General features: G+C 28.8%; 1 protein-coding gene across 3 annotated transcripts; it reads right to left on the bottom strand.

Annotated features, from left to right (window-relative positions):
* Positions 1-787: 787 nt before the first annotated feature.
* LOC130666414 (membrane-associated guanylate kinase, WW and PDZ domain-containing protein 1-like) lies at positions 788-12,547 on the bottom strand. 3 transcript variants are annotated; one of them, XM_057467389.1, is made up of 9 exons: positions 12,408-12,547; positions 12,143-12,332; positions 11,089-11,160; positions 7,002-7,218; positions 6,502-6,905; positions 4,380-6,373; positions 4,114-4,284; positions 2,493-2,627; positions 788-1,822 (listed from the first exon to the last, which is right to left on the bottom strand). In XM_057467389.1, the coding sequence occupies exons 3-9, from the start codon at positions 11,135-11,137 to the stop codon at positions 1,673-1,675; spliced, it is 3,120 nt and encodes a 1,039-aa protein (XP_057323372.1). In that variant the 5' UTR covers positions 11,138-11,160; positions 12,143-12,332; positions 12,408-12,547; the 3' UTR covers positions 788-1,672. The 3 variants fall into 3 exon arrangements, 2 of the variants coding, with proteins under 2 accessions (XP_057323372.1, XP_057323373.1); XM_057467390.1 differs by having other exon boundaries at positions 12,143-12,329; positions 12,408-12,535; XR_008989672.1 differs by lacking the exon at positions 788-1,822 and having other exon boundaries at positions 4,366-6,373.
* Positions 12,548-14,672: the final 2,125 nt, after the last annotated feature.

Genomic DNA, 14,672 nt, shown 5'->3' with positions numbered 1-14,672 from the left:
ATAAAATTTGAAATATTCTTGGGATAGTAAATGCAGATGTTTATTGTTTTTTTTTTTTTTTTTAAATAAAAATTTAACAACATTATATAATATTGTATTACATGATTATAACAATTATTTTCAGATAATTAATAGTGTATTAATAATAGACACTTGCCGTTCGTCACACACAATATACAATTCATTCACAATTAATTGATTAATTAATAATAATTATAATTATCATTACAATAAATACAGTTTTTCAAAATTTAATCTAACATATCACTTCCATGTGGCAAAAAAAACGCATTGTATATATTTATAAATATATATATTGAAAATTAAAGTATTGGATATCATTCAGTCGTAAAATTAAGAAAAAAAAAATGGAAGACGCGGCAAAGTGAAAATATTTAATTTTATTATTAAGTTTATTAAAAATTTATTTTTTTATTCTCGTGTACTTTCATCGCCTTAAAAAAATTATATTCCATTGGAATTTAATAATAGCAATTACTTTTTAATAATATAAAAAATATCAATTCAAAGAGGCACATTATCAACCGGAAATGTCGCTTAATGATTAATTGTAAGTTATAAAAAAATAATCATGATTTCATTAAAATTTAAAAAAATGTAAAAATGATCCTGATACTGATGCAGTCAAAAATTTTTAGATTTTTTTTTAAAACAAGAAATTATAAAAAAAAAAAAAAAAAACTAAAAATATGCACATGTAGAAAATTAAAAAAACTATAGGTGCAATTTTTTAAAATATTTTTTTTTTCATAATTTATTATTTAAAAAAAAAAATCCAAGAACTATTAGTCGTCGGCTAACTTTAGTATCATATATAAAATGTAAAAAAAAATTTGAAATTGAATAATTTTTTACGTGTAATCAATTTTCATTAATTTAATTTTTATTTCGATTATGAAAATGAGTATTCTAATAATCTAAGGGTAAAAAAATATATTTTCAAATACATTTACACTGTATAAGGGTGTACTTAGTTTTTTATAAAATGACTATCCATTATTTTAAATTTAGTCAAAATTTCAACTTATTTTTTTACTTTTTCTTTATACTTTCATGAATACTCGAGAGTAATTAATTTTTATTCGTTGAGTTTATCGTGCTAAGGACAATCGCTCTTTGGTTGGATAAAAAACTTATTTAAAAAAACTTATAATGGATATTATATTTTCTCATTAAAAGGAAAAAAAACTATTAAGCTGACGAGTTATTATTAGCTATAATTAATTAATTAATTATAATAGTTAATTAATTAATAATAGTTATCATTAGAAGTAATCAAGAGTCGTCAGTAAATTTCTTGATCGACTATACAATTTGTTACATATAAATTTATGATTATATTTATAAATGCATAATGTACATGAAAGCTATATATTCTTTTAATTATTCTGACCCTTGTTATTTATTATTTTCTAAATATTCAATCTTTTATTGTTTCCCATTAACTTAGAGCTTAAGTATTATCGTGAAATCAATTCAGATCAGTGCAAATTTTTTTTTTTTATATTAATACAGATAGAGGCACAATGGTCTTTTGATAAATCAATCAATCAGTTAATTTATAAATCCTAATTATTACAAATATAAATGTATATAAAAATGGTCGATAAAAAAAAAGTCGTCATAAAAATAAAAACAATTAATACTCAGATCATTGCCGTTTTCTCGAGGAACAGCAGCAGAGTGGAATGAAGAACTTTCGTTTTTTCTTACACTTTGTATGTTTAATTATCTCGGTATTTCTTAAGGTGCCGTCATCATCAATAACTTGATTGTTTATTTCATCAAATGTAACACTAGTCTATAATGAATTTTCTTAATAAATAAAATTAGCTAAATGTCATTTATTTAAAATGATCAATTCTCGTGAGTTAGACAGCTGACAAATAAATCACAAGATATTAAATTTTTATTTTATAAAAAATAAAAAAAGTTATAAACACTTGTTAGTTTTATAATTAACAATCCATAAATAAAAAGTAATATCTTTAAATCACACATTTGTTAAGGCAGATTTAAGTTATCAATTATTGATAATAAAAAAAAAAAAAAACAATGTGCTCTAGCACCAATTGCATAAAACGATTGTCAAAAACCATTGAATTTGTTTTTTTATTCTTTTCAATTTGAAAATATTTTCAATTCTTAATAATAAAAAAAAAAATTATAAGTCTATGCATCCATCGGTACCTAAATAAATCGTTTAATTAATTATTTTAATCGGATAATCATTTCCGATATAATTTATAATTATAATTGCTGTTAGATACTAAAGCTCATAAATAAATAATCTTTAGCGTTAGTCGACACATGATGCTGTTAATATTGTCTTTAATTAACATTAATAAACATCCGTTAATTTGTTATTAAAATAATTACTAATTAATAATTAATATTAATAATAATAATAATTTTCATTTAATAAATTTAAATTATATATTCATGTCATAGAGGTGAGGTGGAGCACCTACCGCACTCGGCATTTGACATCCACGACGTACTAAAAGTCTTACTGACGGACCGCCGTTGCGAATTATTTCAATAGCTTCAGCATGCGTCATATTCTTCGTATTTATCCCATTAATTTCAATTATTTGATCTCCAACCTGCAATTCATTTTAATAAAATCAATAAATTCACTGTATTAAATAATCTGAATAATGTTAACTCTTAATTACACGAAGAGAAAAATATTGTCAGAATGACCACCCAATGTATCTGCAAATTACGTATCATCGAATAGCGATTCTGTTACCTTATTTAAGAATACTCATATGTTCATTTAATAGTCTCTAAGGTAAGTGACCCCTCTATCGGCCAGGCCCCCTTCATCGGCCACTTAATCGAAAAATCGATATATTTCCATCATAAGTACGGATTCATGCGTGAACAGTTTTTCAAAAAATAGTAAAATTAATCTAATTTAGATTAAACGTACTTTGATTATTGAAAAAATTCATTTTATAATCAAAAAGAAAATAGTGGTGCGTCAGACATGATTTCTGGTAATTTCTTATCGGGTACTAATTAAAAATAACAATATGTCCGATTTTTCGTTGTAATCTTATTAGCGCGTTTCATAGTAATTTTAGGAGTTAAAAATTTAATGATTTTTGCCTAATTTATATTGAAAATAGGGTGGCCGAATATAGATGCAAGAAAATTACCTCTGTATGCATTATCGGCCACTTTAGTTTTATTTTTTTTGAGTTTATCGGTATTTGTATGCAAAATATTTCATTTAGTTTGTTAATGTCAAAATAAATAAACAAATTGATTGAGTTATATTTCAAAATAAATATAAATGTTTAGAATAGATATAAATAAAATATACATCCAAGCAGCTAAAATTTTATTTTTTAGGTGGCCGATAAAGAGGGTCTAGGCAGGCTGATAGAGGGGACATCAGGAATTGAAGTTATTTTCATTTATTGTTTAATTTCTAGGACATATTTTTTTTTTAATTTGAAGTTAAATGTATAAGCTTCAAGGTTTTATCATTGTTTTATACATGAATTGGTTTTTTATATTTTAATTCTTAATTCGAAAAAAAACTTCGCTTAACTGGCCGATAGAGGGGTCACTACCTTAGTATTATTAAGAAAATGATTATATATGTATTTTATTTAGGATATGTTCATTTATTTAATTTAAAAATACGACAAATAGTCTTTGTAAGCGTATGTAGTTTCATTGACGTAAGAAATTGTTTTGACAGCGAAGATCCCTATTGGCCATGTGCGCACACGTATACTATACTATAGAAATAAGTGTGTATTGTGTACACGTGTATCCCCAAGAAGTTCCGGTCCTCTTTTTTGATAGCGCTGTCATTATGCATGTATACGTCACACTGACAGTTAAATAGTATTAGTATTTTCGCGCACCCGGCCAATAGTTAAATTGGCTATTTAGTTATGATTTGTAGGATAGTCATGTCAGGAGCATGTTCAGAAATTAACGGAAGAGAAAGATTAAACTTCTGGGTTCATAAATATTATCTGGTTAAACCAGAGGAATAATTCGAGTATTACAATACGTTCATAAACTCTGCGGAGAAGGTAAATAAAATTTTTAACTCCTATTACTTACTCTTAATCGATTATCACTAGACGCAGGTCCATTATCAGCAATCTGTAGTACAAATAACGGCATATTTTGAAATTCACGACCACCTCGTATGCTAAATCCGAAACCACGTGTACCTCGAGTCAATTCAACTGCGTGATACTGCCCTCCGTCTCCATCCCCAGTTGATTCATCCTTAAAAAAAAATAATAAATAAGTAAGTAAATAAATATAAATATTAATATGACAAGTAAAATTATTTTTAAAAGCAGTTACGTTTCGATGAATACCTTCTGCGACATCGATGTAGTGCTACAGCAATCATCAATAGGATATCCAATGGTCAAGGTAACAGAGTAACCAGAGTCTTTGATTAAATTAACGATATCTTTATGACAAAGATTAGTAATATCAACATGATTGACGGCAAGAATATGATCTCCAACTTCAAGTCTACCGCATCGTTCCGCGGGTGATCCTTCAATAATTCTACCGATCGTCGAGCCAGCTTTGTTTACCGACGAAATAATAACGAAACCAAATCCCTCGTTCTCCATTCGCGTGACAGTCACGTCATACGGATACTGAAGATTCATCGGTCGTCCATACGAAGGTTGTAAATCCTGAGCGTTTATACGCCGTCTGATTCCCAAAGTAACTCTACCATTTTGCGCAGCAGCAATCATCAGCTGCACAACATGATGGTGACTTGAATTCATGACACTTTCACCGTCAACTGACATTATTAAATCACCGGTATTGAGTCGGTTGTCAATATCAGCGACCCCACCAGGTACAATATGTCCGACAGACACTTGCGAATTTTCTTCAGTCCCACCGACTATTCTAAACCCAAAGCCCGAGTCTTGTCTCACCAACGTCACCAATGTCTCGATCCACTCGAATTCCGGTATCGTAGGACAGACCATTTCATTGCTATACTGAGGATGGTATCTAGCAACAGAACTAGAACGTGGCTGCTCGTGTTCAAAACTTGTTGTCTCCTTTCGTTTGTCCCAAATCTCACCCGTATCAACATTCTGCTCTTGTCCGATACTATAATTATTGTAATCCTGCACAACATACTGTGGGTGCATACGCGCACCATAAATATCTTTGTAGTAATCAGGATGCATGTTGCCATTCTGCTTCATTATTGGACTATGAAGCGACGGATCCATTTGATAGATTTCATTTGGTAAAGTCATTTTATCATTAACACGCCAGTCGCGCTTCATATGTCTCATGGGATCGTCGTCCATGTTGACCATTCGTCCAAAATTATCCGCTAAATTACTGACCATATTTCCTTTGTATGGATCCGTGTAATATAAATCGTGATTGTAGTCAGTGTACTTGCACCGGTTGTCAAGAGAATTAATGTCATTTGCGGGTCCAGTTCGCCACTCGGGTCTGTTGACATCCACCACTGGAGATTTTGTGCGATTTCTCGTGTCTATCAACGGAGTTTTCGGGCGACTTGGCACCACTGTTTTAGCTTGCGTGCTATAAATATCTGCGGTTGGTGTTTTACTGCGGAAAAAACCCTGATTTATTTTGTCTTTCTTGTCATTTGATTTTCCCGAACGCTGAACTTGAATAAGAGCTTCTTGGTTTCGCGGACATTCTTTCAGTACTTGGACAACTTCTGTGTGACACATATTTCTTACATTAACGTCATTGATATTAACAAGTATATCACTCTCTTGAAGATTTTTACACCGATTTCTATCTAATATTTTTTTGACTTTCTGTCCGTGAGATGAGTCCGCGATTGTGAATCCGAAACCCATGGCACCTTTTACGACAGGGATACTTAGAAATTCCGACTTCGAAGGCGGTGGTGATTCCTTACGGTCATTGTAATCCGTCGAGTCGGATAATAAAATGTCTGTGCTATTTGGTCGCTTTATCGTATTTATTTTATCGGAAATACATAAATCCGGCATTGAGTTTACGGATGCTGTTGCGAGATTCTCGCCATTCTGAAGACCGTGGACGGGCAAGAATGAAGAGTCTAAGAAACCAAATCGGTTGTCATTCTGCATATTTGGATCTAGATCCAAATAGAGACTCGGATCGTCGGGCATCATGTCTGGCGCATTGACAGCTATCGTCGTAACGACTTCAGTATTGGGATCGTTTGGATCAAATGGCAGCGGATATCCGCGACACACTTCTAAGGTCACTGTATCACCGCTGGCTATTGATTTGAAGACATTTACCATTTCATTATGGGTGAATCCGAGAACACAAGTGTTATTTACGTACACCAGCACGTCACCTGAGTAATTAATAATGAGTAATATAGTAAATTATTATTGACAGTTATTGCGAAGAGAAAAGAGAGGGAGAGACAGACAAGGAAGTGAGATAAAAGTCACATTAAATGTTATGTAATTTCCAATTTACCTGTTTGTAATTTTCCATCCAGCCATGCCGGTCCATTTGGCACGACACTTTTTATCTGTAAAAATTCTTCAACTGCGTCATCACCGCCGACAATAGTGAAACCCAGGCCACGTGAGCTCTTTATAAGTGTGGTTTGTATTCTTTGTCCTTTTAATTTCTTTGGATTACGCGTAAAATTGGGACTCTTGCGTTCTGTTAAACTCTGCTGCGCACGTTTAGCCTGCAAAACTGGATTTTCGTATTGAGTTCGTCGATTAACATGATCAATAAAATATGTCCCGTATAGCTGGTCGTCTATTTTTTCCCAGCCGTAAGGCAACTCGTCATCAAGGCACTCTTCCAACGAACGTTTCTGGAATTTCGACAGACGTGGATCCAACCAATGAGACGTTCCTGTGTTATGGCTTTAAAGTAAAAAAAAAATAAAAAAATTATCACATGTTTTAATTAATGTATTTTTTAATTTTAATTATCATGGGAATTAAAATAATTATACTCACTCAATAAAATAAACTTCTCCAGTTTCGGTGTAAGCTTTCTCCCAATTATGTGGCAACGGTCCTAATTGATCTTCAGAAGTTGGACGAAAATGATTGTGATTGTCGTGCTCCAAATTTTCGCGCACTTGATTGGATCCTTCATTGTATATATAAGGAGGCACACGGTGATTTGAATTATTTGATCCACTTATGTTTAATATTTCTTTATCTACGCTACCTGTTAAAGTTTAATTATAAATTGTTATTTACTCATATATTGCGGTACAAAAATCTTATATTAGCTATTAATAAAATTCATTTAGCCTTTTACAAAGGGCAAAGTTACAAGATTCACATACAGATAGTTCACTAACAGTTCAAGTTAAAAATAACCAGAGTATTTAGTTATGGGTATTTAAACTTATAACCTACTTAATCAATCGATTCTAAAAACTTATTCTTTGATGAAACGAGATTTATAGTTATAAAAAAAAATATATATACATTTATATTTATAGACCATTAAGACAATAAATTATTAAATACTAATTGAACCATCGTATGTTTTATGTAAATTATAAGCTATTTAGTAATATTCAAATAATTTAAACATTTATGTTTACATATTTAATAAATATAGATTTTAACGTCGATAGTATTTAAAATTTATCTGGTTTTATATATAAATTGCAGATTATAGATTTCAAAGATTATTGAACTGATTGAAAATAATTTTTTTATTCGGTCGATGACTATTTAAATAAATGATAAATTTTTCACCATACCCGCGCCGAAAGCTTAAATTTCATGTACCTGAAGATCGGAACGTTTTTGAGCACCCAAGTAGCACGGAGTCAACTTTAAGATGTCTTTTAAAAGGACAAGACAAATTTTTTTTGTCTCAAAGTCATCTTTTTTGGTATGAATACGACATGCAAATGTTGGTTCCGGAGATAGAGACGAGTTGTGTTGTTTTTCCTACTCTCTAGATATGAATTAGTGAAAATAAGTGAATATTCACTAACTCCAAGTGCAAACCGAACCACTAATTTCAAAAAGTGGTTCGGTTGGCACTCAGAATTAGTGAATATTCACTTATTTCATTTATTCATGTTTAGAGAGTGTCTTATGTCAATTGAAAAGTCGTTTAGATGACTTATTTTACCACTATTTGTAATTTACTTTTTGTCGTCACTTGTGTTAAGTCTTTTAAGTTGACATAAATTTTTGATCGTTTTGTCAACATATTGATGCCTTATCGACAAGTCAAAAAGTAGCATAAAAACTGATATCTATAAATGTCACAAAGACAAGTGTGCTACCTGGGGCAGTCAAATTACATAAATTTTTAAATTGAATTCCTGGTGTTTAGAGGGAAGAAAGTCGTTCTTTTCTTTCATGAGAAAACAAATTATAAAAATTAGCGCAAGCACTATTTTTCCCATAAACAGAGGCCAAAATTTAAACATTCAGGTACAGATTCGGCTCGGTTAGGAAATTCTACACACGGGTTGGAATGTTCTACTTTCCTCCCTAGGTATGTAATATACTAAATGTTTCGACTGGCTGCAGAAACACTGAAACTTTAAGTTTCGTTGCTGGTGTCATAAAAAAAATAATGACAGTAATTTATGTTTTACTTTTTGTATACGCGGGAAAAAATGAATTTTAAAATTACTATTTGAAATATTAATGAAACTTAAAAATTAATTTTAAATATTTTTGACATTGGGAACGCAAATTTAACAATTTAAATTAATATTTTTAATTTGTAGTAATTTTTAAGACAAAAATGTTTTGGATTATAATATAATAATTAAAATTTTGTAAGCTTATAATTTTTATGCTCTAGTTGATCAATAAATTCTACCGAATTATTATAAATAAAATTGTACATAATCGAAAAGAAAATTAATAGTAATTCCTTTCAAATCGAAAGACTTTTTTTTATTTATAATTCAAGAAACCATGACTGAATAAACATTAATTGCTCATTAGTTACACGGCTTTCTAGCTTTTTAAATTAATATATCAGACGACAAATCAATTGTTCACGTTATTAAAGTGACAATATATATAACTATCATTGTTCATCATCAGCACATTGACAATACACCGGAAGCTTTATTCTGTGACAAAGTTGATATCTGATTATCTGAAGCTTGCAGAGATCGCAAGTGAGTACTGTCATTATAATCCAACTTATAATTAAAGGGATGTAAAATTTTATTTTTTTAATTACTGTAATAATCCATAAATATAAAGGATGTAAATATTTGTATGTTGATATCTGATATTTAAGTAGTTATTAATAAAAATTTATGTTGAACTCTTGATAAATAACTTTGTTATTTTAAATCCTAAGTATTACACAACTTAATTTAATTATTTCTGACATTTTTATTTACTTTTTTTCTATGACCTTTCAGCCTTCTAGAGGATTAAAAATATGAGAGAATATAAATAGGTATTACTAATAATATGAAAAGACATTTGTAAAAAACAGACAATAATAACAAGTACAGAATTTAAAGGATAAAAAAAAATAAATGATATATAGCAGGAATGAGGACAATACATTGAAAATACTAATTATTGATTTAGTGACGTTTCGATTCTTTCATTGAATCTTCATCAGACATCTATAAACATACGTATAAAAAAAAAAAAATATTTGAAAAAATTGCACCTACAGTTTTTTAAATTTTCTACATGTGCATATATTTGGTTCTTTTTTTTGTATTGGCATTAAAAAAAAAAACCGTAAATTGCTAATTGTCTGTTAACGAGGATCATAAATGATCACTTGAAATCGGTAAATTTTTTTGGTGGGTCTCTCAATATATTCAAGAAGTGGATTCGCGTGGAAATAAAAAATAGAGTAATAAATAAATGATAAATTCTCATGTTTATTTTTTTATGGTTCATATTTTTGGATCACGTTATTCTTTTCAAATTTTTTTTTGTTATTCGCACTGTGATAAAGCGAATGAATATTGAAAAATTTTTTAAATTGCGGAAAGCGTTAATAAATTAATAAATAAATAAATGATGAAGAACATAAATACGATTAAGTAACTCTATCAAGCACATTACTAATTTACCTCAATTTGTAGTGTACAAGGATATAACAATTTATTGCACGTTACATAACTGCTTATAAATAATCAACAAAATTGATAAATCTCATTGATTAATAAATTAAAATGACAAAATAATACACGCAGAGAATTGAGTAAAATTTACCCGTAAATTTTGGTACTGTAAGGATATCGAGCCAGTAACCAAATTTTTACTATGTTGTTCCCGTGTAAAAAAAATTCCAAAAAAGTTCTGCATGTGGAACTTCTAAACATGAGACAAATTAGAACTTCGAATGGAACTTTTTTGGAATGATAGTAATTTTGATGGTAAAAAGAAAGTTTTTTGAGCAAATTTAGAGTCAAAAAAGGACATTTTTGGAATTTTATATAGACATTCCCAAATCACTACTTTTGAATTTTTTATAGAACAAAAAAAAACATCTATACAAAATTCCAAAAAAGTTCCAAGAACGTTCTTTTTTTACTTTAAATTTGCTCATAAAAACTTTTTTTTACCATCAAAATTACTATCGTTCCAAAAAAGTTCCATTCGAAGTTCTAATCTGTCTCATGTTTAGAAGTTCCACATGCGGAACTTTTTTGGAATCTTTTTGGAACGAATTTTTTTTATTCGGGTTAGTAGAAATCGCACTTCATTTACATGCTATCGAGTAGTATATTTTACAATGTGCGTGAGCAAAATTTAGATACAGTTGGACCTCGTTATAAGACTAATATTCTTTTTTATAAACCAGGTATCCCGATAGCTTGAGAGAGAAACTAACAGTCTTACAACGAGGTTCTACTGTATTTACCACATGTCCTTACAGTATCAAACTTTTTGGGTAATTTTAACTAAAAATTTCTTTGCATGTATAAATAGTGTTTTCAAGACATTGTCCACATTCCTGCTATATATCATTTCTCAATAACAATAGATACGAATAAACAAAATAACAAATAGATAATTCTATCAGACTTAATTATAAAAATAAATATACTAATAATATTTAAAAGTATCATACCATCAGGAGCATTGTCCACAGAAACAGAGTCTTCAGTCTTACTTGCCATTGTTCTTCAGTTATTAGAACTTCCTATCAAACACCAAAACACATGATTAATAAATATGAATATATCACAAAAAATATATCATTATTAATTAATAAGTGATAAACAATAAACAATAATTTAATTAATGACTCCAGAATAAATATCACACAATAAACAAGGTAATAAAAAATTCACGTAATCACTATTTGTTTTCATAATTAATCAAACATTATATACACAGTACATACTACATACATACATATATATAATATTCTACATGATAATAAATTCCCCATGCAAAATGTGGATAGGCAGTTAAGTGGAGAAAAAGAAGAGTATAGACAGCAATAATCGATCGGAAATATTTGACAGGTTTCCAAGTGAAGCAGATGACACGTCAGACTTGTTTTAAAAACCAGGGACAAAAAAATTATATTTTGGCGTCTGATCTAGACAATCGATAAAAAGAACCACGCTCACAACACTCGAGAGTGAACAGGTGTGCAGCTAGAATTTTATAAAGCTGTAGATAAAAATTACACGCACACTTATGTATATATGTGTATATATATTATGAGCCCATTAGCCTGTTTCATGCTGTATATATATATATTCCATGATGAGGAATCATATTATGAGTATACATATCGTGAATGCGACTTTCTATCAAGTTGTTAAAAAAAAAAAAATCTACTTGCTGCGTAAGAACGTATAGGGCATAAGAAAAATAGTTTAAATACACGTCGCTGTCAATGATAATTGTAATTGTAATTGTAACATAAAACATTACCAAGTATTATAAGTCTATATACAATTAAATGTAAACGTTAAAATAAATAATTGTTTGTTCTATTTAACGGGCATGTGAAAACTTCACATAGCGGTTTTATAAAAAAAAAAAAAAAGGAATTATACATAATAATAAAATTATAGTTTAGAAAAAAAGGAAAACTGTATGAGCTGAAAAGTAAAGGGAAAGAAAATTATTATCAGTCTATGGAGTAATCCCACGATATTTTTACTTACATTCAGTCAAAGTTTTCACGGTTTGTTTTTACTCCTTTTCGTATCATCGTGACTCGCTTTTTATTTTTATTGTTATTATTATTTATTATTTTTTTTTTATTTTCCTGGCAAAATAGTTGACTGATGTACACAAAATATCAAACACTTGGGTCACTTGTTGGAGTCACTTTTTATTTTGTTTCCATTTCTGCTGAAAAATCACAGATTATATTTAAAATTTATATGTAAATAATTAATAGGTATATAAATATATATTTAAATTTACCAGAGTTTTGTTTTAGAGTATGAAAAATAGTGAACGATGCATAAGTGCATATTACACTGTACGCATGGGATTTTTCACTGAACTCTGGAGAGGAGAGACACGACGATGATTTGATTCCAACGCCATCATGCTCTTTATCTTCGTACTATTTTAACCATTTTTTATTTTTTATTATCATTATTGACCTTTTGTGACCTAAGAATAATTGCTATAATTACATTTAAAGTCCAAGTACATATTAATTATTTACTTTAATAATAATTATTATTTTTTATCTCACTGGTTATTTTTTATTTCATTGCAACATAAATTTAAACGTTTGTTTTTTTTATTCCTTCCAGTCTTGAGGTTATTACTCTCAAATTGGCGCCAATTTTTATGTCAATTTGAAATTTTAATAAATTATTTAAAAATTTAAATTGACACAAATTAAGCGCGTATTAATTATTTATTTATGAATTACTTGTAAGTAAATTTTATTCAAATTTAAAAAAAAATATTTTTGAATAATTTTAACTTTTGCATAAATCAGAGATCATCTGATCTTATAAATATTAAATTACGCGCGCATTGATAATAAATAATAATTTTTGTTTTTATAAAATTAAATAATTTTGGAATTTAAAAAAATCTCATATATTTATTCATTGAATTTAAATACAAATTATCAAAGTAAAATTGAATATAAATAAATTTATATTGAATTTATTATTCGGAGCGATGCAATAAATTTATACTCTAGTTGCTCTGGATATTAATAAAATAAATATGTATCAGGATTTAAAAGTAAAGTAGCCTACAGGTGATGATAGTTGGCGATGGCAACCTTAAATTTTAATAATACCTGGTTTTTAATCCGGACTTTATGAATAGGACAGGTATACAAATATATGTACACCCGCTTCCTATACCTGAGAGTTTATATATCAGACCCTAGCAAAAGATAACGTATTTCTAACGCCCCTAATATAACGTACTTATATTTTTCGTTGCACGTTTCCTTTTGTATTTTTTAAAAATTATTTTAAAAAAATTAACATACGATAAAAAAAAATTTTACACCTAAAAATACATAAAATAATTTATTACCGACGTTAAATAAAACGATAAAAATAATTTTTTATTGATGAGTTTTTGGTAATGGAGAAGACGAAGCATTGATAGATAGCGTAAAATTTATAGCCAGCTGTATTTCTTTTTAAATAAAAACTAAAAAACAATTTTTCAGACACTCGAATCATTAGGAATACACGATACATGTAGAGGTATATATTATATATATAGATTTTTAAAAGAGAGTTGATATAAATTGTTTTTTTATATTAAAATTTGAGAATTATTGTTGTAATAAAAAAAAATATTTGAGATTTAATTATTTTAGTAAATTGCCGTGGAAAATTTACAATCTTTGACCCAGTAGCTACAGAGGAGAGCAGGCGAACATAAACTCGGGTAGGTATACACGAATTTGGGTTTTAAAAATGTGTCAGTCCGATTCCTCGGAATTTTATTTTATTTTTATATTTTTTTTACTCCAAGAGGATAATTAGCTGGATAAACAGCTAAGTAGTACACACATGGTACGTCATATGTGTAATTATAATATCACAGTTTGATGATATTAGGGTTGATACGTGGTAAAAAATATTAATCTCACTTTGATGTGAGTCAATTTATCAGGAGTCCATGAGTGTCGAGGAGCTTGATCAAGAAATTCGACAAACTATACCTACCTACCTTCAGCCAAATTTTTACTCTACACGATAAAAATATATCATTATATTTTTTTGATTTTTACTTCAAGAAATTTTGAAAAATTTCAATTCCTTTACCTGTTAAATATTTTATTTTATTATTAAAATCGAATCCTAATTTAAATTTAAAATAATTTTTAATTTTTTAATTTGTTTTTTATTTTATAATTTTAAAAAATTTGTTTTACTTATATATTTTGTACTCACCTTTTGTAATTTATTTATTCATAAACTACGGAAGCTTGCGGCTTCAAGGCTTCCAACTTCATATCATGAGCTCTTGTAACGCGGCATTCCTTTAGCAACATATATTTTAAAAATAAATATTATATACATGCATGAGTCGATATGTAGATGCGGGCTTCACTTCAAATGCATCAGGCCCTTTTTACTTCAACTTCACACTCTCCTTCATTCTGCTGCCCGGTTACATTTTAAAAAACTTCAACTTCTTTAGATTTTAAAATTAAAGGATTTAATGCCTTTAACTTTACGTCTGTCGATATCTTAA

This window comes from Microplitis mediator, chromosome 4 (assembly GCF_029852145.1).
Source record: "Microplitis mediator isolate UGA2020A chromosome 4, iyMicMedi2.1, whole genome shotgun sequence".
NCBI classification, from domain to species: Eukaryota; Metazoa; Arthropoda; class Insecta; order Hymenoptera; family Braconidae; genus Microplitis; species Microplitis mediator.
This window is presented reverse-complemented; position numbering and strand designations above follow the sequence as displayed.

Excerpts from the sequence above, each read along its gene's own strand:
- LOC130666414 (XM_057467389.1), bottom strand. The coding sequence starts at position 11,137 with ATGGCAAGTAAGACTGAAGACTCTGTTTCTGTGGACAATGCTCCTGAT. Across the intron at positions 6,906-7,001 it reads GGAGAAGTTTATTTTATTGA|CCATAACACAGGAACGTCTC; the intron begins GTGAGTATAATT and ends TTTACTTTAAAG. Across the intron at positions 6,374-6,501 it reads GGATGGAAAATTACAAACAG|GTGACGTGCTGGTGTACGTA; the intron begins GTAAATTGGAAA and ends TTAATTACTCAG.